Genomic DNA, 27,825 nt, shown 5'->3' with positions numbered 1-27,825 from the left:
CCACAGCACCGGGTCGCATCCACAAGCGTATGGAGTGTTTTTCTTTCCCATACAGTCAAGACGGAGGAGGAGCGTCTTAACCAATCACACGCACCTGGGGGCGGATCGCGAATGGCTACCGTGGCGGATGTGCAAAATGGATCATTCAACGCTCCTCTTCTCTTTTCATATCCCCGATGAAGAGACTCGCGCGTTCCTTTGCTGAATTCCTTCTCAAATGTTCGGACGTGGCGTGAAAAGGAAAAGCACGCACGAGAGTTCGCTTTGCGGCTATCCGGTAAGCGTCCGTCGGATGAAGTGGCATCCCGTGCGTGCGTGTGTCATTTCTGCCGCCCCTATGTTGATGTTTGGATGCTGCATTGATCCTTATGATTGCATACTATCCGATGATTGTACAAGTTTGACAGCGTTAGGTTGTCTTTTCTTTTTTTAAGATCCTTTATTTCCACACCTCTCCCGAGCGCGTATCCATTGTCAGCGCACTGCAATGGGCAACAGATTTATTTGCAAAGTGTGTAGCCCACCTATCAAAACAATGCATTCTTTGCAGCAGCAAATATGATAACACACTCGTCTAGTCTTTTATCTGAACTCAAGTACATCACCTGGCTCTCTAGTTTTATTCATGAAGTGGTGGAGGAGCAGCCTCCAGGATGCTCTTATAGAAGAGGTGGATGTGGGAGCAATAGGGTGCATTATGTTTTGGCTGCAACCCTATTATTAAGGTTCAGAGCACGATGCAGCAGGTTCTGTGGAGTCGGTGCTCTCGTCCTACACGGACCTGCTACCTGATCTCAAGTGGGCTGGTTAAACATTTAGTGCTGCTTGGAGTACAATAACCAAATTTAGCCGTTCACACTTGGGACTGATCCGTCCATTATGGCAATGACTGATGATGCTGTGCATTGAAAGTATTGATGTATAAAAAGAATATTCTTGTCCCCTCAGAGTGGATCGAAAACAATCCTGGGGGGTGGTCTATACCTTTTGCCTGAAGTCAGCTTCCAGTGTTCCTGGACTGGATAAGCGCCATCAAAAATAGGTAAATGGACTATATAAGAAATGTTGCAGGAAAAAAAAAAAGTGATTTACAGTGACATCATTTTTCCCTATAAGAGGGACATAACTAACAATTAGTGTTATTGCCTCACTTCATTTTGAACAATTTAGGAGCGGGTGGAAAGTTGTGTGAAGCTCCAAATTTATTACTGTCTGCATTGGAGACATTGGAGCCAAGTGTCACAGTGTGCTTGTCTACATGCCTTTGGAGTTGAGCGGCATATTTATTTCCGAACCATGCTTTGTAGTCGTGTACAATTGCACTACAGCGTACTTAGAAGGCTTTTTGTGTTGTTATAAAAATAAAATCAGCCATCAGTATGCTGCAGTACATGCTACTATTAAAATATTAATTAAAATAGCTGTTGTTTATTATTATTTTTTGTAAAGGCGGAATTATGATACTTTTGTGGGGATCATTTTTATAATTTTGATTATTTATTAATGTATTATTTATTTTTATTTAATTCCATTTTATTATTATTATTCTAAATTGCTTAGGTGTCCCTAATGTAGTGTCCTGTGAGTAAATTAACTCTATATTTCTGCATTTTTTTTTCATCTTGACTTCTCCATTTTAAATATTATCTACACAATAATAATTTAAAAAAAAATCATGAAACACCAGCTTTCCATTCGGTTTTAATCTCAACGCAACACGCCTTCTAATTATATTTGGCAATGAATTACAATGGAGTTGTTTCTTGATAAAAGACTTCCCTGGAATAAAGTGTCATCATTATCTCAGTTGCAGTGGAAGGGCTCTCATGGGAACGCGTATTCTGACAAGCCGTGCAGAGATTCCCTCTGATTGACGAGATGCTTCTTTGGATATGACACCTTTTCATCTTAATAGCAATTTTACGTCCATATGATGCTTTGTAACCCGCCCCCTCCCTCGTGGATTGTAGAGCCTCGTATCTTGTGTGGGTGCTTCCCGATATTGCTCTTTCCATTGCAAAAATGAATCCTTGTTTCGCCGAGTCTCCCATGTGTGATTTGGATCCTTTTGTTCAAGGTCGTGAATAATTGAGGTGCAAAGTGTCAGCTTTTAAAGATGATCCATTCAACAGTAGATGCGCCTTGACTTTCTATTAAATACAAGAACTGCTGAAGAGTCATTTTCGAGTGATAATGAAAAGGACCAAGGCGACGGAAAGAACTGCGTGAATGCGATTTGACCTTTCGTCAACGTTCGTAAAACGAAATCTGTATTTAATATTTGTGTGTGTGTGGCACCCTTCATTTTATTTGACGGGTGAGTTTCTGGAAAAACTCATTTCGGTATTTCAATTTTCTTCTTCTCAGCAGCAGGTCTTGACTCTAACAACGTCATGGTCTGATTGTTTGTAGGTCGATGTAATTGAGGTTGCGTGCGATGAGACGCCGCCGCTGCATGTTTGATCAACTTTGCTTCCAGCTCTTGTTTATTGACAAGTGAGCACCGTGTATTTCCTCTTCGTTTATATTCAGCGTATGCTCCGAGCTGATTGTCAGGGCCGATTTTTTTTTTCTCTCTCTCCCTCCCTGCTGCAGAGTTGCTTGTTTGCCGGCGCGTTAACATCATTGAGGCTTTTCTCGAGGTGGCGTCGACATCCTCGGGAGTGTTTCTGCTCATCTTCAACGTTGTGTTAATTAGTGTTGTTGAAGTGGAGCATATTGTTGAGACCTCATTCATCAAGCTCATCTTGTAATTAGGATGAGCGCCATTGTTGCCGCTTGATATAAACATCGTGTTAAGAGGCTCTCTTGGGCCGAAACTTAGGTATGGAAATAAAAGTTGCTAGCTCCAGATAATATAGAAAAGGTTCCTCTGCAATCTGCATGAATTATTTTTGATCTTTTGATATATTCCATGCAGCATGCGAACATTTCGGGCACCTCTGCAATTACTCAGGTCAGTCCAGTTACCCCGGGGTTCTTTTGCACTACTGTCACATCCGAGGCCTTTAATCATAGCGTTTAATTTTAGCCGGGGCCTCGCCGCAAAATTTGTGTTTTTCCTCAGCACACCTCATTTCGCCGAAGTTATACGTCGGCGCATTTTAGCCAGTCAAAACACACTGCCAGATGTGTGTTGGAAAGCAAGTCACCTAAACGTCTGCTGCTATTTAACAATGGTATGAGCGGTTGCTATTTTTAGGTGGACATTTCCAAACTGCTATGTCAAACAAGGCGGGCCGACGTCGTCATGGTTATAACGTGGCGTCGGTATCAACGTAAATAGAAACAAACAATTTGGTGCTGGGTCCAGTTACAATTGGCTGAGGTCTTTGCAGAAACCACACGAGCACAAAAACAAACGTGAAAACAGAATAAGAATGACCTTGCTCAATGGCGAGTGGAAAGAAGCCATCTTGGACCTGTGAAATATTCATCACTCGCTATTTTCCATCCATGTCACATGCAGACAAGTAGTCATCGATTCAGGTGTGCGAATCATTTTAATGGCTTATTGGGATTCATGGTACGACAAAGTGTACTCTCCTTGAACCTCTTCTTTCCACCTCCGTGCAATTTATTGAGCCTGGTGGCTTTTCCTCCAGTGCTTGTCGCCACCGTAATGGTCTGTGATTGATGTGTGACCCACGCACCTCTGCCGCTACTTAGAGCCAGGTACTTGTGGGCATCCATAAGTGCATCTGTCCTTGTTCATTTGTAGCTCCGAGGAATTCACTCAAGCATTTCCACTTCTTCTTTCTTTTTTTTTTGAAGAAGCACATTTTGCACATTCAGAATGTGTTTATATTCATCACCCCGTGGATGTATCTGCCATCAAATTTTATTAGTGGTAGGACATCAACTATTAAAAGCAGTTAATACAAATGAGAAATCAATGTTTGAATGAAGAAATTGTGAATTATTGATAACGACTTTTTCTTGATGGAAAAAACAATCAGTAGTGTGTTTAAATGATGCTGTGTGAATATTTGCAGAAAGGTATGCAACGGAATTTAAGTAAAAATGTGGACGGCGAGTTGAACAACACACCCAACTTCAATTTTTGCCGTTAGCACCGCTAGCGACTTCATTCATATCAGCCGGGGTATTATTTCTCCACGTTTCTCGCACGGTGTGGCCGCCGCCGCCGCCGCCGCCGCCGCCGCCGCCATCACTTGTTGGCTTGAGTAGTGAGGAATGTGAATGAGTGGTGGAGGACGTGGGCAGGTGAGTCGTGAAAGCTCCCTTTGTGTGGAAGCTGGCAGCAGGAACACTATCCTCTACTGTGAGCCCCCCCCAAACACACACTCACACATATACTGTACATATAGAGGACAAAAAAAAAAAAAAGTTAACCGTTAAGGATCTAACTGAAAATGTGAAGTGAACAGAGATGGCCTTCTTTTCCCCCCCATGTTTCTTTTTAAACTGCGAGACATTTTTTTTTTTTCCCTCACTCCACCTCAACTCCAAACTTTCAAGCTGTTTGGTCTTTTATGTTAAAGCACACACACACACGAGGTGTCAAAATGAATCGACAACAAATCCATCATCGAATGAATCGACTCGTATTTGAGTAGAATAACGATTCCGACACATTCGAACCAAAGATTGAACGATATGATTTTTTTAGCATACAGATTCATTCTAACCATCAGTCCTTCTTGAGTGATACTGCACAAAAAAAAAATCACTATTATTTAATAAAATCGATTGATCGATGGAAGAGTCGACTCTTCATCAACTAACGTACGTTTCCGTTCCCCAAATGAAAAGCTCTTCGTTTTGGTCGAGGAGTGGCAACTTTCCGTGTACTTAATCTGTATTCTTGTTTGTTTGCTTCTCCATAGGAGGGGCCTGCCCGCAGCAGTTGCTCCGAGCACCATGAGGCAGAAAGCTCAGCCAGAGGGAGCGGACAACTCTTCCTTCATTCCTGTCGAGCAGGCTGCGCCGGAGAAGAAACGCACCCAGCATCGGCAGAAGCCACGCATTCCGCAACCCGGCCGGCTCAGTACCGCTATCTGAGCCTTCCAGGATTGACCGAGGGCGAGACGGTAACTCGGACTGGGTCTTCTTCCTAAATGGCAACGTGGACCAGGCCACACTTGGAGGAAGCGGTGATGTCCTTGTTAACACATTGCCCTCCTTTAGAAGCTCCTTGTTAGAAGTCACCCTTCGGCTGGCTGCTGCCCCTGTGAGGCTTCAAAGCTGAGGGGCGAAGGAGAAGAAGAAGAAGAAAAGTCCGCCACAGAGAAGAAAAAGACTGTGACAAGCCCCCCCATGCAGGCGCGGAAGAAATATGTTCTGCTGGGCTTGTGTACCTTCTGCTGGCTGGTTCTCTTTTACTTCGGTAGGGGAGTCCGGCTACCTGTACGTCTGCTCCGGATGCTGACGAGCCAGCAGGCCGAGATGGCGCGGCCCTGGCCCAACTGGACCGACCGGGCCTTCCTGCCTTGCTACGCTCACCTGAACGAGCTGCAGACGGACCCCGGGAGCTCCGAGTCGCCCCGGCAACGCCGGCAAGCGTGGTCTGTTATTTATAAGGACAGCCACTGCCGCATGGAGACTTGCTTTGACTTTTCCCGGTGTCGGCGTCGAGGGAGAGAAGGCTTCAGGGTGTACGTTTACCCTTGGGAAAAAAACGAGCGCGTCTCCGAAAGCTACAAAAAGATCTTGACGTCCATATCGGAGTCCAGATACTACACGTCGGATCCACGCGAAGCCTGCTTGTTTGTCCTCGGGATCGATACCCTGGACAGGGACCAGCTGTCAGGACAGTTTGTGCACAATGTGGACGAACGCATTCGGGGTTACCCTCTTTGGAATGATGGGCGTAATCACCTGATCTTCAACCTTTACTCAGGCACTTGGCCCAACTACACAGAGGAATTGGGTTTCAACATAGGCCAGGCCATCTTGGCCCGAGCCAGCCTCAATACAGAACATTTCCGACCCGGTTTTGATATCTCCATCCCGCTCTTTTCAAAGGACCACCCGCAGAAGGGTGGCGAGCGAGGTTGGTTAGTGAGGAACACCACCCCGCCGCGGAGGAAGTACCTGCTGATGTTCAAAGGCAAACGCTATCTGACAGGCATCGGCTCAGATACCCGAAACGCTCTCCATCACATCCACAACGGGAAGGACATTGTGTCGTTAACCACGTGCCGCCACGGGAAAGACTGGGAGAAGCATAAAGATGCCCGTTGCGACCACGACAACCTGGAATATGAGAGGTAAGCTTGATTGTCAAAAAAAATATTCTTTTTATACTGCTAATCTCAAAACTGCAAACACAATTTACGCCCAGTTGGTCGGCGTCTCCGTCTTGGAGCTTGTTTACGTTGGGAGGTGGGCAGCAAATTGATGAAATTGCTTCGGAGTGCAATGAATGAGCTCATTTATTCCGCGTAGTCCGGGAAGGACGCTAGCGGGAGTGCTTTTGTAGAAGTGTGATTTCTTGTATTAATCAGCCATCTATTGGAAAAAACATGCAGATAATCACTGCTATTCTTGTCATGAGCTTTTGGACCTGTGCCAGGCTTAATGAGGCTCTGAGAAGGTGGTACCAGGTTAATGAGCGGATACATCTGCTCCGCCGGCAGATTAGCCTGGAGGGACGGGGTCAAGATCCGTCAAAAGGAGAAAGTGGGAGGGGTTGAAATGGGATAAGCAATGGAGGCTGGGAAAGGGGCGGGGCTCGTGAAATAGATTGAAATGAACAAATGGCTGTCATCAAATCCAATTGGATATTCATTTTAATCCATCACGGATTTGTTTTTATCCAGTCCTGCTTAGTAACAACCAAGTGGCAGTCCAATAACATCCAAATTCATGAATTACTTTCAAAAGTTATTTGTGCTGCATTAAGGATTTAAAAAAAAAGGAACCACAACATTTAGAGACAAAAAAGTTTGAAGTTAGATGGTGTTCTGCTACCTAAGGCATCAAGGTAGGGATAGATAAAGATACCACAAAAAAGAAAAAGTAACTTGGGGTTTCTTGGAGCAACTTTATGCAAGAATGGGTTGAGGCAGAAGGGTGACAAATGGGAGGAGAGGCACAACTTGAAGCACAAGAGAAGCCGTGCTGCAGCCTAATGGCCTAGTTTGCGTCGCTTTGGACCATTCTCTAAGAAAGTGAGGAAAAGAAAATGTTGTACAGTGAATGCAAATGAGCGGGAGGAGGGGGTGGGCGAGTAAGACCAGACGACTGAGATATGCAAAACGGGAGAGTGTACCTGAGTTCAATTTGGACCTGGGATTAAAAAGACATTGGGAAAGGTGAACAAAATGGAAAACAACTGCACTGATTATTATTATTATTTTTTTAATCCTACAAAAAAAAACAGATAAAGTCAGAAAAAGAAAATGTTTTTTTTCCTCCCCCATAACATGTGTCAAATGTTAGCAAGTTAAGTGTTTCGGGCAACCCAGACGAGAAATGCGGCAGCTCACTATAATTAGGGGAAGTGAAATTGTATCTTCCCAAGACGATGCGGTCTCTCTCGATGTGTCTGCAAGGCCGCTTTCGGATATTTGCAAAAGAGAGGAATCATTGTGATTCTGCGGCTCTTCAACACACTGTTCTCCATTGTTGCCTCCGACCCGCCGGCTCATACTTTTGGTTCCCGCGTGTCAGTCTTCACCCGTAATATTGAGTCACCAAGAACAATCCTTATTTTTACTTCATTTATATGATAGAAATAGTTATTTGCAGCAAATGTCTGATTTTATATTCAGAGCTTTGATGAGTCCCCACATTCCAGCATTTAAATGGAGCTCTTGTTCTGACCACAGCTATAAAGCAAACACTGAGAGATGTTTCATCCAACATGAAGACGTGCTCGCGCGGTCACAAAAACAAAATAGCAAATAATAAATCAGCATGGAAAAGCGCTCACTATTGACTTTGCTTTGCACTCCCCCTTTTTTTCTTTTTTGCTCAGACTGCGGCTTTCCAAATTCCCAAAATAACATCTGATGCCTCAATCTTGGAAAAACATGAAATGTTGGTTAGAAACGACTTTGCTGTTCCTTCCTTGCATTTTCACTCAACTACAATTCTTCCACGTCTCTAAGTAGCTTGCGTTTATCGGCGGGGGCATTAAAGGTAACGCTTGCCTTGTGTTTACATTCAACTCCGGTACAACCAATGACAGTCAAGGCGGATTAATGCTCCGGCTCGGACAGGCTGAACTATTTTTAAATATTCCGTACTTGTAAGTAGGATTGTGAATGGAAACTTGCATACGGTATGTTCTTATTTACACATGCAAGGTAAATAGCTGAAATGATTTGACCCATTTTCAACCCTTGTCACTTTGTAACTTCCCTCCCCTTCCTGCCTCTTAACAGTTGACTGCAAGTCTCCTAACATCATGCTCAGTTCCTGTATGAATAATGGAACAGCAACTTCTTGCCTTTCTCTCTGTGAAGGCAAACTTTCTGGTCGGGAAGATTTGACACACACTTGTGACTTGCACATTTTGCCTTCCATGCTAACTTAACTCAAATCTATGCCACTCTTGGACGATGCGTGCAAAGGTCACGGCGGGCATTGTTGTCCCATTCGTCATCGAGAAATCGTGATGATTATTCGTATCGATATTTTAAGCGGATATTCATTTCGGCTGAAGGAAGCAAGGAATCGCTGGAGGGTTCTTCCATCTGCGTGGCTAACTACCTAATAGGTGTCCATTCAAGGTTCTAATCGGGCTCTCCATCAACCTTTGCTGATGCTGGCGGGATCATAGCAGGAAAGGCCTCTGGCAACCTTGCTCGCTGTTATCCGGGCTAACTGGAGCGGAAAGACTTTGACAATGACAATACACTTGGTAGGGAGGAAGGCAAGGATGGAGCAAGACACATTCCTTAAAGAACAGGAATCCAGTGTCTTGAACTTTTGACCCCATCATATGTGATTTTGTAAGAGTGGCGTAACGATCTGGAAAGCAAATCTTATTTATTTTATTACTGACGTCTAATATTCCAGTGAAGTACATCTTAACATATTTATGTTTATTTATTTATTTGGGAGTTTTTTTTCCTCCATAAATGTATGTGGTAAGCCTATTAATAATCATCAAATTAAAATTTGAGTTATTTCAATATATTTTTTAGGAATCATTTTATAGTTATACTCATCGGACGCCAAATGAAGTGCAATCATGATAATCCATATCACAAGACTCACTAATGTATGCTGTACTAATCTGATCTCCAGTATAGACAGAGGTTTTACTAACTCTGCAAGGTATTGGGGTTAAACTGGTATTTACTGTACAGCAAATGAATGAGGTAAAGCTGCTGAATTTTTAACAGCGCAAATTAATGCAGGGTTCTGTTGCTATGCTTGAACGAGCAGAGCAATCGCTGACATTTGACCTCGTTCTCTCCTTAGCCCAACTCCACGGTGACCTTGTCATACTTTTAGTTTTTGTCATCCCAGCTAGTCTACATCAACAAACACAGGAGACGACGTGTGCCGTAGTTAGACGCTCTTAAATTCTGCACGCAGCTGGGAAGAAAATTGCAGCAAACATCATGAATTTCTCATGAGATCTGCTGTTGAACTTTAATTTAATGATTGCTGCAGTGGGACCGCTCCTTCTTTATCACCTTTGATGGATGAGAAGCAAGTTGCGAGCCCAGCCAAAATGGCGAGTGGCAAAAATGTGGCGGTTGCGTAATGTGGGTGACTTAGTTGCAATCATAAGAAAAAATAAATAAAAAATCTTCTGCAACAGGTTACATGAGCCAGTTGAGCAAAACATGACATTCAATTAGTCATGCAGGTGAGAAGATTAGAACTACTTTCAGACTTTCCACTCTGTCGAACCGACACGCAGAGTTTAATGACATTGAACAATTTGGTGGAAAATCACCCCCAATTATTCTCATTATAAATTACTTTCTCCCCGTATTTGCATAGGGCATGCTATTTACAAACGGCACGCACTAATGACCATACAAATTAGAGCCCTAAAAGCTCCAGCGCCATTTATTGTATCACATTTCGGATTCCGTGCATTAAGCTGAACCCGTCTCCTCCCTCACAATACCCAAGCAAGCACTTACACACACTGTCACACTCCATCATGCTCTCTAATAGGCTAATCGGAGGCGCTCCGTAGACACAAGTAGGGTCGATCTATATTCCGTCTCTGCAATTCTACCTCCATGAACTCCAGGGAATCCATGGAACCAATAAATGTCTTGTGATGTATTCCACAAAAAAAAATCTATACTGCAACAATTCTAACTATTCTCTTAATGTTTTTTTTTTTTTTTAAATATAAAGTTTTGGCATATTTGGTAACTTAGTGTCTCGGAGTAGTTAATGATGTGTTTGTTCGCAAACTAAAAGTCACCGGCAAATAAATGCGCCTGTATTTGTCTTCAACGTGTCATTTGTTTACATAAAAACAGCAGCAGATGGGCCAGGGAGACTGGAAATGTTATTGTGTCATAAAACATACGCTCCTATAAGTGTTCTCTGTGCCGCATTGATTTCCAAGGTTAATGTATGATGATGATTAAACTTGCGGGTGGGCTTTATTGATCCCGGTGGAAAAATTCTGGTAACTAAGCAGCTATTGTAGGACAAGTGCGGTAAGTCGTTCATAAAAAAGGAGCGGCACTTTGGTTGGATTTTTCTTTTGCTTCATCAATATAAGAGATTTGCAAACATCCTGTTTTATTTTGGATTAGAGTGATCATCAATGCTACTTGTATGATATTGCTAAACTGTTTTTAATTTGTCACGAAATAATACAAAATAAATAAGTAGATAATAAAAAGTAATCAAAGAATTTTTTTAATATACTTTGATGGAAATAAAATGGTACCCGATCGATTAATTGGTTTTATATACTGACAATATTTGAATGTGCATTGACTTTAAGGTGAAACAGCACGTTTGTGCCTGTAGGCCATTTTTATCTTCAAAATAAATCAGATATTTTCTGGTGCCATCCCGTGAGACTGCTACCTTAGAATACTGATGTGCTTTTGTCCGGGTGATTATTTGCTGCCTGTTCTGCCATCTTGTTTGGTTACACATCTCACTGGTGCCAATTGGGAGCAAAAAAAAAAAAAAAAAAACACACAGAGATACAAATTATTCAGTACTCTCTTTCCACCCCCTCCCTCTTGTTTACCGTAATGCATCATTGATCCATGCTGGGAAAAAAACAAGATTGCTAATTCACCAAAGCTTTCTCTCCCTTATGCCCCGTCCGGGGCTGTTGACTTTATTCATCTCCTCGCCTCCTCGCTTATTGACTTCCCCGAAGCTCTACCCGTCCGTCATCCCTGCTGGACTATTCTTGTCAAATGTTGCTAACGACGTCAAGACAAAGCATTGGACACTGAGGATCTTCTACTTTTTGAACGTATCTGTTCATTTTGTTTTTTAATTGGTCTTGGTGGGACCCCGTGGTCCATCCTTACGGAGTCTGGAAATGTTGTAGTATTTCAGAGTGAGAGATAACATAAAAATGAGGTCTCAGTTCAACCATTATGTCGCTCATTAAATCCCAGGCAGCTCTTGATTGGAAAGCTTCAGCAGCAAGCGACTTGTGACTAATGCAGTAGCTGATTAAAAGGAGCTGTCTGGAGTTTATTTTCCACACTGGCACTAGCAAACAGTATAACTTGCTCCTCGGTGACAAAATTACAATAGTTTAGAGTTTCCACTTTCCTCTTTCGTTATCATAATTTGAATTTCAAGTTTTTGATTTTACATGCACCGCAAAAGTTACAGTTCATTTTGCAAAGTGGCACATTCTTTCCTCCTCTGCTATTTTTTTTTTGTATATCGCACTTGCATAAAAATAACAATTTACTTGTGACATGTGCATAACGAGCAAAATGTCAATCACCATTTTGTTTTCATTACATCTTCCTTATCTCGCCTCCCCAGATGTTCGTGAGGGATGAGAAACTTGAGTACGGAAGTATTTGATTCTACTTTTGGCTGCAGTCTTTTCTTTTCAACTGGCTCTCCTCCAGAGGCAGCAGTGATTCTCCTCGCCTTTTGCGTGTAAAGCAAAGTGATCGGGCAGTTCCCTCGCTTGCCAGTAAACTGGTCGGAGCTAATTAACCACTAATCTCTCAGCTGTCACTTTGGGAGGCGGAATTTGGACTGACTTCAATCTCCCTTCTCTTGTCTTTGCTTTCTCCCAAAGAGCTTTCGGGTCCCTTTAGACAAGCACCGAGCGAGGCTCAAACCGGAGCCCCGGTGGGTGCTCAGTCCTGACATCAAATACCTGGGCCTTATCCGGCTTTGACAGCCAGCAGACGTCAGCCACCTACAGAAAATTGAAAGCTGGCCTTAATTGAGTGACAAAGCACTGTAATTTCATGGCAAACACTTGAGCGCGACCAAAAATAAATCATTTAGAATATGTCGGCCTTCCCAGGAAGGGAGTGGTGGTTCCAGGACAGCTGGAATGTAATGGAATCCTTGAAATGGAATATGGAGGCAAGCATCCCCGGTGTGCCTGCTTGTTTAGTTCCGAAGCTATCTACAGTCGCAATGTTTCCCAGCTTTTATATTAAAACAAATGAAAACTCCCAAGAGACACCAGCAATATGCTGATTTGCGCCACTGTTCTTTAAAACTTAGCGAGATCCCTTTAAAGGCTGCCAAGCTCAGGTTACAGTGCGAGTCTTTTGCCCTAATTAAATGCAACATGTTGCTGTTTATGCTCTTAGGAGAGCAATTTGAGAGATTCTTGCAAGGCAGTCTGTGTATCCCGCTCTTGCACAAAATGTTTTGTCATATTTTCTCTATCCGAAGGTCCCGCTGTTACTCATTGATTTGAAAATTTCCCTTTGTTTATTCGTCACATTAAACTTGATACTCCTGCTGGCCAGTTTTCTGTTCATATTTATATGCTGCCATGCTGATAAACCTGTTTTTTGTCTTTTCATACTCGGACAAAATACCACTTTAGGCGACCTTGAATTCTTGAAGGACGCCGATACCAGCCACCGATACTTAAAGCAAAAGAGCAGTTTGCATCAGAAAGATAAAATTATCACTCATTGTGTTGGGAAAAATTTAATGCATGACAAGTTCTAGTGGTATCGCTATCAAACAAACATCCGAATTAAAAATGAATTCTAGAAATATACCCGAACAAAATCCGGAAGTACATTTATGGTAACATTATTTTAGTTTTGAGCTTACTGTTTCCACACAGCCAACTTCGTATAGATCTTATTTTAAGAGCCATTACATCTTGCGCCCTTGGAAAGTGATTTGTTATTATTGTAACCCTGAGGGCAGACTTATTCAATAATATACTCCAAAGCACGGCCAAGCCAAGCAGCCATATTTGCCCTTAAAAGAAAAAAAAAAATCTCTTGTGGCGCCACCTCTGACATTTTACACCTGAGCCAGCCAACTACCGAATGTTTTCTTTGGCACAATGAAAGGTTATATGTCATCCCAGAGCCGATTACTCGTCCGGTCCAATAATAATTTGGGTTTCTACAATTAAGCTTGCTTTGCAACACGGACTTGAGCTTCTGAGTCATTATATTTCTTCGATATCCTTATTTTGGAACCCTCCACAGGGGCATAATTGAGTGCGTGCTATAATACCGAACAACACAACCCACCCCGGAGACGCACTATACTGTCGACGATTGTGTCGCTGCTGGAAAACGCACACTCTCAACTCCACGTCTAATTAACTTTCCGCTCCATTATCTGCGTGTTGATGTTACATGCGTGCGTGAGGAAAAGAGGGGGAGGTCTGATTTATCATGCTGCTTTCATTAAATTATTCAAAATGGGATATGCACTATTGAAATGCAGTTAAAGTAAGCAAGCAGGAGGTGGGAAGATGCCGGTGGAAAAACTCTTGAGTTATTTGGTTGTTAGTGGCGCGGCGATAAACGTTCATCTCAAAGTAACGGTGCAGAGATTCTCACATGAAAGGCTATTAGGGTATATTTTGTTGTTTGTTTTGTTGGACACTCATTCCATGAACAGAAGAGAGCTGCTGGAATAACCACAGCACTAGTTAGTCATTCATAACTTAAAATTTTTTTTTTTTAAATCCAAATCAAGACCAGCAGCAGAAAATGTAAAAGCACTGTTGTTTATTTCCCAATCTGTTGGTAATGTGCAACTCTTTTGGAGCTGTCTCAGCACATCACGTCATGATTGATGCGAGTGGAGTTGCAGTTGTTTGCTAGCAGCGTGGTTCATTTCGATGCTGTCAATCACGAGGAGGGCGGTTCGACTAGAAATGAAATTTTGCCGTTTCTCCACGTTTGATTCAATTTAACATCCCTCCTCGATTTGCTTCAAGGGAAAATACATTTGTAGCTAACATGCAGCACGGACTACTTCAAATTTCAATCATAGTAAAAATACTAGAGGACTTTTGTGACTTCAGTATATTTCATTATAAATATATATATATTTTAACAATGACAGACTTTATAATTAAATTCCCAATATTATAAAATGTTGCTAATCCAATTCCCATTTTGCAGTTGTTTGTTATTGTGCTTGTTTACCGGCCTCCAAGCCATCCAGCCAGCAGACTCTCAATGGAATGTTCTGGAGAGGCTCTGGAATGAGTCCAAGTCCTCCACAGTGCAGCCACTGTCTCCACCTCTTAGTGCTACTCAAACTCTGGATGGTCCGTCTGCATGAATGTATGTATGTAGAGTTTGTGAACATCCCGGGGGGGGCGGGGGGGATCAATTTCAAATGTTAATGTTTGCATCTTAAATGCTAAAATAGTTCTGGTGGAGTAATGCTGAACGCTAAGAGCGAATTTTATCATTATATATAATTACTTTCTTGTCATTACCCGGAGTTGACAATCATGTTTATGTGCCTTTCGGCGAATTTTATGCGAGTGGTTGCTCAGCTCATTTTGTTATTGTTTTTCTTCATTGGATTACAAGCCAGTGCATTGTAGTTTCTGTCATTCAGAGCAGTTCACAAAAATAATCATTCTTATTATTCTTTTCTCCTACTAGGTTGTTTGAGTTTGCTGAATGTGCGGGAAAAAAAATATTTGAACAGGAATTTGCAAAATGCAAAAAGGAATAAATGTTCATTTTGTTTGTTAATTGCAAAACAATTGCTGCCAATATGCAAACGGAATTCAACTGTGCGTAAAAGCTGTTTTGTAGTTGGATAAAATGGAAACCTCATTGGGCATTCAAAGTTGTTTGGAGGCTGTGGATGCATTACACTTGTCAATCAATTGGCCTGACTTGACCTTGTCTGGTTTTTGTCTGAGGAATCCATAATTCAGTCCATACTATGCCTGATCTAGTTGATAACAGCATGATAAGTTAAAATCAGAACTGCTTCGATCTCCACAAGCAGCGGAAATCAACAATCACCTGACCTCCCTAAAGGCCTTGCCCTCCTTCGCCGTCCCCCCGAGACGCCATGTAATCACCACTCAGCTTGGGTCTGAAAGCGTTGCCATCTACTCTATAGAGTAGTACGTTTTAATTCCAATGTACGGAAGGAAGCTTGTCAATTATTTACGTGCTGCGCGTCCACTTGAGTGAAGCAGCTTTTGTCAAGTGGTGGAAGTTTCGGAGGGTGGTGAAATGCGAGAAAATGAGATTGAGAAAGTGTTGGTGGCTTCTTATTATTTGCTCGTAGATTTTAAAAGAAGGACTCAAGCAAGGTCACGGGAGTGCAATTTCTGTCGTATGACATCAGGCAAATTTAAACGCGTCAGTTAATACCACACAGCCGATTACAAAATCTGTTTTTATTTTATTTTATTTATTTATTTACTCTTTATTTATTTTTTTTTTAATTTATTTTTTTCAGGGTTTTTGTTTCCACAGGGCTTTTCTTTTTTCTTTTTTTTCTGGTGTTTACTATATCGTCAGTCAAACAGGTTTAGACACACTTATGTGAGCATGAATTTGTAAACATGCATATGCACCCCCCAGGCCACATGTTCAGATGCGACCCCATTTCAAGAAGGCTGTTGCACGTGAAGAAGAGCTGCCACCACGCACCACGCCGCTCCTCCATTGATTGATTTCACAAGCCCTTTAGTCTCTCTTTGCTACTGCTTGACTTAATGCTTCCTCCACTAATACATTTCCCCTCCATCACTGAACATTTTGAATTGACTCCCGTCGCCGCATTGTAATTTATCTCTTTTTCTCGCCTTGGCACTCTGTAATTGTCCGTGCCCTTCGGCCGACTTCAAACTTGAACGACTCCTTGTTTATGACCCTTGCGGAAAAAAAAAAAAGGACATCTGTTTTCCGCCTACCTTGTGCTGTCTCTTTGACTCTTGCTCGTACTCCCTTTTTTCGGCTCCACTCGTCTGTGCACATCTGCAACGATTGGGCTCCAGCCCGCTCAATATCCAATTGCAGGCGAGAACTCCGTTTTGACTCGCACCTTTAGAAAATTAGAAATGATGTGACGAAAGTAATTAGCGTGAATGTTTGATACAGTGAGGTAACATGGCTATAAAATAAAATCATAGGTCACATAAACTAGAATGAATTTTGTTTTGGATGTAATTTCACTGTTGGCCACTAGATGGTGACATGTTTTGACCAGTTCCCTAATTGGAGATAATAAACAACTACTGTTGTAACTTTATTTACAAAATGCCTCAGAGAACCGTTGAACATACGCAAACAGACTGAAGTGTTGATTTATAATTTCCATAACAATATATATCGAAAGAGACAGCGCAATATTGCTCATAGCATAGTTTCCTCAAGTTCCTCATTAGGTCAGCCTCAAGCGCATTGAAAGCCGGGTGATGTTTGGAATCCCGTGTTACACATATTTAATCGAAAGCAACATTTTTCATCAACATATTTCTTCAAGTGGCAAAATGTAATATTGCTGTGCAGTTGCATCAGTTAGCCGTGCTCAACTTTTCGATTCAACACTTTACCGCGCAAGGCCGTGTCGGGAAATGGATTTGAAAGAGTGAAATATTATGATAAATGGGAGCACTATATGAATAGCGGCTCTATTTAGAGGTGGCTCCATAAAACAAACAGCCGTCCGACCATCGTAAAACACAAGGTCGGCGCCGTTTGAAGTCTGACAAGGAGTTCTCTATTTTTGCAGGCTGGAGGCTAATCTCTCGTGACGCACATTTCATTAAATAGGGGGAAAAAATAATTCTTGCCTTTATAGTAGCAGGTTTTGTTTTTTTACGGGAGTTGGAAAGAAAGGTTTTATACATTTGAGTGATGGCCGCACGCACGCACGCACACATTCTCCAATGATCCAGCAGTCTCTGCAAACGTTCCCACACATTTGAGTTGAAAAGAAGCTGCAGCATGGCAGCCATACCTATTGTAGGCCCCACCTGTGTTCTTAGTGCAGCTGCTTGTCTATATGTAGCAAATGTTTGCTCAGAGCTTTTAATGGCAAGCCTTATTCCTCTGATGTCATCTTTGTTGTTCTCTTTGGCTCCGACATGACCACATTTGCTTTTTGTGTGTTTTGCCGTTAAAACGGCTTCGCTTGGTTTGCCAGCGAGGCAACGAAATGGATTAAGTTGAACTACGCTGCTCCGTGAGATTAACAAGTCGTCATTGATGATAAAATGGTGTCTTTTATCTCACCCTGAAGATCATCTTAATGCTTGTTCACTGTTCCTTTCAGCTTATAGCCATCTTTGTTCCCGCCCCTTTTCCATCTTATCTAATATCATAAATTATGGAGGAAAGTGCGAGAGAAATCCTTACTTCAAAGTCCCATGGCAGGCCTTAGCCTTCTCCACTTTCCGTTAAGCATCCACTATGGAAAATGAAAGCAAGGTTTTGGCCCTTGCGCCTGCTGAGCGTGTGCGTTTGTGTGTGTTTGTGTGCGTGTGGGTGAGTAACATCGCCTTGCTCTGTATTTATAAGCAGAGAACCTGAGTTGAAATCAGTCACGCTAGACTTGCAGCAGACACATGCTGGGAGAGATGGGCCTAAAAAAACAACAACCAATGAGCTTTTTTGTGCCTTATTTTCTTACCTGCCGTAATTTTCGGACTATAAGTCGGGTTTTTTTTCATAGTTTGGGTGGGGGGGGCGACTTATACTCAGGAGCGACTTACATACATATATATATGTTTTATTTTCACTTTTTTGGGCATTTTATGGCTGGTGCGATTTATACTCCGGTGGGATTTATAGTCCGAAAATGACGGTATATATAAATCATTTTTTATGTGGCCTTATCAAACTATTACTTTCTGTCAAGATTACTCTACACTGCTAATTTTATATATCAAAAGTAGGTCTTTGTGCTATATGCTAGGTATCGGTGCATTGGTATCGGACTACTCATCAACAGCAGGCCAAGCTCCTTGTGCAAAAATGGCGAATAGGTTGATGACTCCATGGCCATGTTAGTGTGCTGCTGTGCTTTTAGCCTAATGGAGAGACAGCTGTGCTCCCATTTCTATATATAACCAAACGACGCCGCACGATGAGCCTTGTCACACCCGCTCAGTCGCGATTCCACCGAGCAGACCACTGTATTAATATGCACGGTATTTTTGTTACAATTAAACAGAGGCGTAATAATCTGCTAGCTCGATGTAATTGTTTTCACAAACTTGACAGGTTTTTTTTAAACACCTTGGAGTGAACACTAAAAATGGTTTAAAGTGAAAATAAATCAACATTAAATAGATTTGGCGAAATGCACTGTCATAAGCCTAGCTGGAACTACTTAGGAGTACAGTATTTAATATTGCCGTAATCTGCATAATGCTGGAAATTTGGCAGTAAGTGGATGTGGGACACACTTTAAATTCTGATCTATATTTGGGAAGGCTTTTTCTCCATCTTGCATGTTTTTATTTGGCCTATAGCTCTCGGTGTGTGTGCGTTTGTCTGTGCGAGCGCTGGATTGAGGTATAAGTAACAGTGTTAAGGGATGAGCTGGTTGCGGGGTCGTATCTTTTCAGATTAGAGAGCTTAGTCCCTTCGCTCTGTGTAATTAACGAGAGATGGAGGGAGAGAGGCCGATAAAGACAAAGAGTAAGGGATGGACCCGGCAGAGGAGGAATTGTGTATTAACAGGATATGGGAGTGGACATTTGTGTGTGTGTGGAAGTTGCCAAAGCGCAGCAAGTATTAAAGTAAACACCCTTTTATCGCGTTGGAAACATATTTGAATTTGCGATGGCTCAAAGATTTCTTTTTTCTCAAAGATTTTGACATCTTTGTGTAATTGTGTGCAAAAAAAAAAAGTTGTTTTTTTCCCATCCGTGTAACTGAATTTGTTTACTCAGTCACATTAAGTCTAGTTCTGTGACAAGATGAGGTGCGGAGAGAATGTGGAATGGAAGACGGATAGGAAGGAGCGAATGGAGGAGGTGGCTAATCCGTCCATCTGTTACAAGAAGACGCAGTGAGTTTGCCATTGGAGGATGCTTCCTACGTGTGCGGAACAGCTGCGGGATAGGATTAAGCACCGGGATGCAAATCCCCCCCCCCCCCCTGAAAAAAATTAAAATAAAATTTGGTTTAAGGAATATTGATAAAAATTTGGAAAAGAGGAGATCTGGAAAAAAATTAATCTATAAATACTGTGTCAGTTAATCCATAGATTTGGTCAACCGCGCACATAATTTACAAATACACTAGTGCATTTCCTTTCTGATGACCTTTGACCTTTAAAGCAGGCATGATCAACTAAGCAGAAGCTGCTGTCAATCATACATCTTCCATAGCACCCGCCCCTTTGTCGCTTCCCATCCCTCTTGACTTGCACCGGGTCGATATCTGTTGAACTGTCACTCGAGTAAACAAGAAGGGTCAGAGGTCGCCAACCTAATTAATAATGAACACGGAGAAAAGAGAAGAAACTTGAAGGAGGTTAAAACTAAGTGGAAGAGATTGGAAGATGGTAAAAGCACTCAAAAGAGGGCAAGCTTCCTTATCACACACTACACACACACACTACACACACACACACACCAGCTTTGATCCGTCTGGTATCACACTGTGCCGGTTGCCTTGACATAAATAGAGCAATCCCGCTGTGCTGTGCCGTGTGTATCTTGTGGCGAGAGCACCGCTGCAGACTTTACTTTACTTTTGCCAAACTGCAGCCAAGTGACCGCCACGTATAAACCTAAAACAAATCATCGCAATATTACACATTAAGTCGGTCATGTGGTTGACTCACCCGATTGGTTCACTGTAAAAAAAAGGCTCCAAAATTTTTGTCCGCCATTTGAGTACCTGAGCTAAGCTAAGCGCCATGCAAAAAATAAAAAATAAAATAAAATCCCGCCTGAAGACAATACAGTCTCATTAAAAAAAAAAAAAAAAGTGTAACATTGACAATATGGCCTCAAGTCATTGTGGCATGCACAAAAACAAAAACAGCAACAAAAAGACACAAATGGGTCACACTCACCAGCTCGCCCCTAAACACATTTGTCATCCTCAAACACTAAATTAGGTTGTTTTTTTTAACTTGACTACATTCTGTAATAATAATCACCTATGTCCACTTCCTCCAACACATGCTTCCATATCTTGCTCCTTTTCTTCTTGCAAGAGATGAGATGCAGGTTTCAATCACCTGTCGCTGGGAGCGCTTGAAGGAATGATTGATGCCCAGCCTTTGCTTTTGGGCTCTTTTACATAGCAGCGCGATGAAATATGAGCAGCGGCTGATAGAATACCCTCAGGTAATGTATTGCTAGGCACTGCAGGGAAAATTTCTTTATTTTTTTTTATTTCGCAGCAACAAATCAATAGGCCGAAGTTGCTTATGTGGCTTTTTTATTTTCAAAATAGTGCATATTGGATTTAGCCGTGCCAACATGCCTGCGGGTGAAAAAAGAAAACTTGGATGATTTATTGTTGGACTATTATGACTAAGTTGCAAAAGTTCTGGTTTGATGAGTGTGACCATATAAAATATCTACATTTTTTACGATACAGTAGTTGCAGAGCATTTTTCTTGTTGCTGCTTTTTCTATTTATGAATGATTTTCCGTTATCTGTTTAGGTTCGACTACCAGGAGCTGCTTCATAATTCCACTTTTTGTCTGGTGCCTAGAGGTCGACGCCTGGGCTCCTTCCGCTTCCTTGAGTCCTTGCAGGTAAATGAAAATAAAAATATACGGTTTATCTAGCAGCATTTTCTGACAAATATTTTTTAATTTATAACTTTTCTTTATCCTTGTTCACCGGAAAATTTGCCAGTGCCAGTAGAGGGACAATAATAAAATTATCAACTGGGAAAAAAAAAAAAAGAAAATTTCAGTAATGTACAGCAAATAGCAGAGTGAACCTGGAGTCCTACAAGTTGCAGATAATTACCATTCGGCAATTTTGCTTTATGTTGTCACCTTAATAGCCACATCTGCAAATGCTCATTGCACCATGGAATGGAAATGTGTCCATCAAGTTGAATTTGTTGGGGCCCTTTAAATTAAAATGAGCCCATAAACAAGCGCTGACGCATACGCGCCGTTAACAAGCACTGTCGTCATATGCTGTTGCCCATAGGGGAAAATGGAGAGTGCATGCTGCACTTCTCCTCCTGCCACCCAAGTCGATGTTCTCGCGCCCCGACAGGAAACAGTAGTGGCTGTTTTTAGAGTTGATCATTGCTGAGCTCCCCTGGCTGCTGCTGTTGCTGCTCCTGCGCTCCCTTGGCCGTACTCTGAGTGTGTGTGTGTGTGTGTGAGATTGAGGCTGAATGGACAAATCTGCACACAAGCCACAAGGCTTGGCACCGAACGCAGCTCCTTCTGTCTCGACTCTCCGTCCTCACTTTCCTCTTCTCCATTCACACCACTTTTCCCTTTTTTTTCCAGTACCAACCGAGCCCGCAAAGAACTGGCAATTACAAATGCGGTCACGCCAGCGTTCCAAAATACACACGGACAATCCGACTCGTGCATACAGTACACTACGTGCGCTGGTTTCTAAAAACGGCTAGAGTCGTTTAACGCAGCCTCCATTTTGGCTTGTGCAGGGTGTTAGGGCACTTCACTCTTGGGTCAAAGGACTCACACAAGCCTTTGGCTGCAATTGCATTTGCATAGCTGAATTGAATTTGGATTATCACTGCAACCTTGTAACCTGGGGCATCTCACACACACACACACACAGATTCCCAGGCTGTCCTTCAGCAGGTCTATTCTAAGAAGAAATGTCAGAGTGAGGGATGGTGAAAATGTTTGATCGCCACTACTTTGCTTTAACCAAGCAATTAAAAAAATGTGACCTATAAAAATCAGCACTGAGTAGGAGGATTGAAATTAAAAGAGAGCGCCAAGAGATTAAAAAATCAACAAACACGCACCCAGGGGCTAATGGAGAAGTCCGGAAGAGGGCCGGGGAGGTTGGGGGGGGGGGGGGGGGGGGAAGCAGAGCAACTTCAAAAAAAGCTGTCAGTGAGTCAGATGGATGAGGCAACATCAAAAGTCAACTCCAATAAAGCACGAGTCTTTCGTGTATGAAAACGGTTGCTTCTTATTCCGCACCAGCTCCCTCCTGGTTTACATCCCCCGAGTGACTATTGCTCATTAGTCCACCCAAAAGTCAGCCAGCACCACTGCTGACGTTTGCTTTGCGTGTGTTGCAAGTGTCCAACCTGCAGGGCGTCGTAGGACGGAATAAATTGAAGTTCTTACTCACTGCGATGTCACTGTTGGGGTCACGCACTCTCAGCTGCGCATTCAATCATTTCCGGATTGTTGGACTTCAATTTAATGCAGTGTGTTATTTTTGCAAAAGTCTAAAAGGTTAAAAAATATCTATCGAGTCATCTCAAGTCTGTGTATTCTTTTCTCACCATCGTATCACGCGCTTGCAGGCGGCGTGTATACCGGTGTTGCTAAGCAACGGCTGGGAGCTGCCATTTTCCGACGTCATACAATGGAACCAAGCTGTCATCGAAGGGGATGAGAGACTACTCTTGCAGGTAAAGCCTATTTCACAAAATAAATCCGTCAAGATGGTCCCCACGCCAAAAGCATATTGAAAAATATTTGTGTTAAAATGTTCATCGGATTTTCTTATTTGGATTTTTTTGTCCCGACGTAATTCATAGTTACCTGGAATTTTTAAAAATTTGAAAATGAAAAAAGCTTTGCCCTTTTGCCTCTCTGTGACACACCTAAACAGAATGAACCAACAAAATCGGTGCACTCTTTCATTTTTCTCATTGTGGACGTGAAATGGAGCCGTGCACATGAACCCAAACAAGAGCAAAGAGGTCTGATGAGAGGAGACATGCTCAATTAGGTTCCGACTATAGCACATGAAGAGCCTGACCTCATCAGTGGCATTGCGCATGGTGCCGTAACGCGGCAATATTGACGCTGACACTGGGATGGCGAGCGAATGAGCGTGACACTCTTGCACAAGAGGCTGATTAAAGAAAGGCGACTCCCTCCTCTCAAATGCAGGAACCAAGAAAAAGTTGCATTTAGCATTCATTCCAAAAAAGAAGTGTTAAATGTAAATGGAGGTCATATTTTGTCATATGAACTTCAACATTAACTTGAATGTGCTGTGATGGTGACTCTTTAGCAGAAGCTATAAGACACATTTAAAATGCTTTCATTTCTTTTTTTGGGGGGGGTGATTTTTCTTTTCTCTTTAGGTGCCGTCTACAGTGAGAGCTGTCGGAAATGAACGCGTTTTGGCTCTCAGGCAGAGAACGCAGATGCTATGGGAAGCCTACTTCTCTTCTGTGGACAAGATAGTCCTCACCACACTGGAGGTAAACTCTAGTAGATCCATTCTGAAGATAAAAACAAATGAACTCAGCGCTATTTTGTTACATTCACACAACTATTTATATTTAAAAATACAATTTCATTATTATTATTATTATTATTATTATTATTATTATTATTATTATATTATTATAATTATTATAATTATTATAATTATTATAAATGAGAAATACAATATAAAAATATGCAACCACATAAATAAATAGACGGAAAAAAATAGATACATAAATAAATTAATTGATGGATACATAAATATTTTAAATAAAGAAATAAATGCATAGATATTGTCATGTACGTTTTCATCAAGGGATAAAATATAAAACACAGCGGCGCCACAATATCCAATGCTGCACGGACACTAAGTGCTTTCTTTTTTGAACTTCCTGTGGATACTTTCTACCAAGCTCAAACATGAAAGTATTGTGACTGGTGAATACTCGTCTGCCTCTCCGTTAACATCCAATCCGGCCAAGGAATGCATCTCATCTTCTCATTTGCAATGAAAATGTCTGCAAAAAGAAGTGCTATGAAAACACAACTTTTCCTTTGCAATCATGCGCACAAAAGCTCCCCGCTGTTTACTGCCCGTGCGTTGCCACGATTGCTGCTTTTAGAAAAGCCTTTCTGGGAAAGACTTCCATTTGAATCAAACGCTACTCTCCTATGATTATAGAGTTGGATTCCGATCAGTCCTCCCAATTTTTCATTTTTTTTACTTTGTTCTTCCTGCACATTTTCAAAGCACACACCTGAGGTGCCTGCAGTCTCAAAGAACCCCTTTAATGTACACACAGGACAAACTATCATTATGTTACAAATCTCAGTCCAAACATGTCCGATTCCGCCACACTGGCACTCCGAAATTTGCTTCATAGTATCCCAGACAGGACATTTGTTTATTTTTGTCTTAGCACAAACAACACACAAAATATTCTCTACTCTGAAATTTGCAAAGACCACACGGTGAGCAATGCATGTTCCCTTAGCGCTTCCATGTTTAAAAAAAGCAAAAGTCTGTCTGCCCGAGTGTGTTTGCTGCTGGGGATTTATGCTTGAGATAATAAAGGAAAGGTTCTGGAGGTTGATGATAAGCTGCTTATATACATACAGCAAGCTGAGGGGGGGGTTGTGCGGGTGAGGTGGGGGGCTCTCCCCATGGGAGACAGCTGTGCAGTCAGCCTGAGGTCAGTGAAGCACAGGGCCACATAGTGGGATCCCACAATAGTTGTCTCAATGCCTCCCCCTGTTGGTGTAAATGAGAAGTACAATATCAAATCAACAAAAAGAATTCATCCTACATTGACAATCATTTTTTTCCCCCCCTCCGCAGATCATTAAGGATCGTGTCTTTTCTCACATATCAAGGAACAAATACATGTGGAACTCTCTGCCAGGAGGTCTACTTGTCCTGCCAGAATATTCCACTCACCTTGCACATTTCCCTTTCTACTACCTGAGCTTAGGTAAATAACAGCCTTTAAAATCTGCCTTCCTTTCGTGTTTTCTTTTCGTACATCTGCAAATAAAAATATTTGCGTTCTGTGCAAGGTATCAGTCCAAATCAGGAGTTCACTGCTGTCATCCACGCCGTGTCTCCATTGGTGTCCCAATCGCAGCCAATCATGAAGTTGCTACAAGTGGTCTCAAAATCCAAGTACTGCTCCCAAGTAAGTGAGCTGTTGTGTGTTACTGGCTGATTTGGATCAGCTCAAATCATCTCTCCGTGCCACCTTAGATCATCATCCTCTGGAACAGCGAGAAAGCGCCGCCCAGTCGCAGCAAATGGCCTCCCATGCCAGTTCCTCTCATTGTGACAGACGGCAAGAAGAAGGTCAGTGTCGCCTTCGTTACGCTCAAATCTGACTGGCAGACAATCTGCAAGTCACTTTGACTGTTATCTCTGTTTTTTTTTTTTTGCCCCGAACCACTTCTTCATTTTGACGTCTGTCATCTATCTTCATATCCCTGCTTATCTGACAAGTGGCATTTATTACAATTCATGTCAGTCATTTTGTTTGTACAGCCGCCCTGGCAAAAGCTCATTTATTGTAACAAGATCATCTCTGACTCATTCTCCTGATCTCACAAAGTACACGGCAAATAAAAAAGTGCCCCGCGGTGCTGTAAGATTGACTGCTGTATCGCTCTCGCAGACCACCAGTCGCTTCCTGCCTCATGTTGCCATAGAAACTGACGCGGTGCTGAGTCTGGATGAGGATACGGTCCTGCTGACGAGTGAGGTGCGGAGTAAATCTCAAAATAGAATGAAGTCGGGTTGTAACCTTCCGTGTACTTGTAGGTGAACTTTGCCTTCCTGGTGTGGCGCAGCTTCCCTGATCGGATTGTGGGCTACCCTCCTCGGAGTCACTTTTGGGATCCCTTAAAGCACGCGTGGGGCTACACCTCCAAATGGACCAATGACTATTCCATAGTACTGACCGGGGCGGCCTTCTACCACAGGTAAAGAATAATATAGTATGTTTTCTAAAGTGTTTTATTTTTTCCATTTTTTATTTTTCTTATTTTTTTATTTAATTTATATTGATTTACTATGATGTATTTTGTAAAGTGTTTTATTTTTTATATTATATATATTTTTTTTTTTTTTCATTTTTCTTATTTTTTTATTTCATTTATATTGATTTACTATGATGTATTTTGTAAACTGTTTTATTTTTTATATTATATTTTTTTACTTTTTCATTTTTCTTATTTTTTTATTTCATTTATATTGATTTACTATGATGTATTTTGTAAAGTGTTTTATTTTTTATATTTTTTATATTATATATATTTTTTTTTTTTCATTTTTCTTATTTTTGTATTTCATTTATATTGATTTACTATGATGTATTTTGTAAACTGTTTTATTTTTTATATTTTTTATATTATATTTTTTTACTTTTTCATTTTTCTTATTTTTTTATTTCATTTATATTGATTTACTATGATGTATTTTGTAAAGTGTTTTATTTTTTATATTTTTTACATTATATATATATATATTTTTTCATTTTTCTTATTTTTTTATTTCATTTATATTGATTTACTATGACGTATTTTGTAAACTGTTTTATTTTTTATATTTTTTATATTATATTTTTTTACTTTTTCATTTTTCTTATTTTTTTATTTCATTTATATTGATTTACTATGATGTATTTTGTAAAGTGTTTTATTTTTTATATGATATTTTTTGACTTTTTCATTTTTCTTATTTTATTTACATTGATTTACTATGATGTATTTTGTCCAACCTCCTCTAGGCTTTCTGAGTATGACAATCAAATACGATTATCCGCACAGGTACTACCACTACTTGTTCTCGCACTACCTGCCGCAGTCTTTGAGAACGCTGGTGGATCATACGTCCAACTGCGAGGACATCCTGATGAACTTCCTGGTTTCTGCTGTCACTCACTCCCCACCCATCAAAGTGGCTCAAAGGAAGCAATACAAGGAGTTGCCTAGTCCACAGGTAAGGAAGGGTGTGTGAAGTCAAATTTGACTCAGTGTGTGACCTTTTATTTTTTTCTATTTTACCCACTAGTCCACAAAGAATGTCCCCTGGGCCAACCCGGAGCATTTCAACCAGCGCCAGGAGTGCGTCAACACTTTCGCCAACTGGTTTGGCTACATGCCTCTGGTCCATTCTCAATTTCGCCTTGACCCTGTGCTTTTCAAAGATCAAGTGTCGGTACTCCGAAAGAAATATAAAGACCTTGAGAGGGCATAGAGGAGATGGACTTTGCTTCCATGAGGTCCAATTGGGATGGAGACAGGACTCATAAACTGTGTGGACAATCAGAGAGACTCCTGCTGGATCAATACAAAGTCCTCTTGAGTGTAACGTGAACTTGAATCCGTCCAGTCATGGAGACCTCCTGTCGAGGAGATGTCAGGAACGAGTGTTGTTGCTGTGCATGGGAATGCCAGCGCCATCTTAGGAAGGTGGTACCAGTGCCATGTTCTCTGGAGCTATTCTTGTCTCGGAATAACTGAGCAGGGCTTGCTGCCAAGGAAAACCAACAATCTGAGTCAACTCAAAGAAATAAAGCCGTCTGTAAATTCTGACT

At 41.6% G+C, this 27,825-nt stretch overlaps 1 protein-coding gene across 1 annotated transcript; it reads left to right on the top strand.

Annotated features, from left to right (window-relative positions):
- The first annotated feature begins 23 nt into the window (after positions 1-23).
- On the top strand, positions 24-27,823 carry LOC133144636 (exostosin-1c). Its single transcript, XM_061267499.1, has 13 exons — positions 24-277; positions 949-1,042; positions 4,851-6,233; positions 21,004-21,097; positions 22,822-22,929; positions 23,614-23,733; positions 25,080-25,212; positions 25,298-25,416; positions 25,485-25,580; positions 25,903-25,989; positions 26,049-26,209; positions 27,056-27,227; positions 27,300-27,823. The coding sequence occupies exons 3-13, from the start codon at positions 5,281-5,283 to the stop codon at positions 27,483-27,485; spliced, it is 2,229 nt and encodes a 742-aa protein (XP_061123483.1). The 5' UTR covers positions 24-277; positions 949-1,042; positions 4,851-5,280; the 3' UTR covers positions 27,486-27,823.
- Positions 27,824-27,825: the final 2 nt, after the last annotated feature.

This window comes from Syngnathus typhle, linkage group LG20, assembly GCF_033458585.1.
Source record: "Syngnathus typhle isolate RoL2023-S1 ecotype Sweden linkage group LG20, RoL_Styp_1.0, whole genome shotgun sequence".
Taxonomy (NCBI): domain Eukaryota; kingdom Metazoa; phylum Chordata; class Actinopteri; order Syngnathiformes; family Syngnathidae; genus Syngnathus; species Syngnathus typhle.
The sequence above is the reverse complement of the archived record's forward strand: the minus strand, read 5'-3'. Positions and strand labels throughout refer to the sequence as shown.

Excerpts from the sequence above, each read along its gene's own strand:
- LOC133144636 (XM_061267499.1), top strand. The coding sequence starts at position 5,281 with ATGCAGGCGCGGAAGAAATATGTTCTGCTGGGCTTGTGTACCTTCTGC. Across the intron at positions 25,417-25,484 it reads AATCCAAGTACTGCTCCCAA|ATCATCATCCTCTGGAACAG; the intron begins GTAAGTGAGCTG and ends GTGCCACCTTAG. Across the intron at positions 25,990-26,048 it reads CGGTCCTGCTGACGAGTGAG|GTGAACTTTGCCTTCCTGGT; the intron begins GTGCGGAGTAAA and ends GTGTACTTGTAG.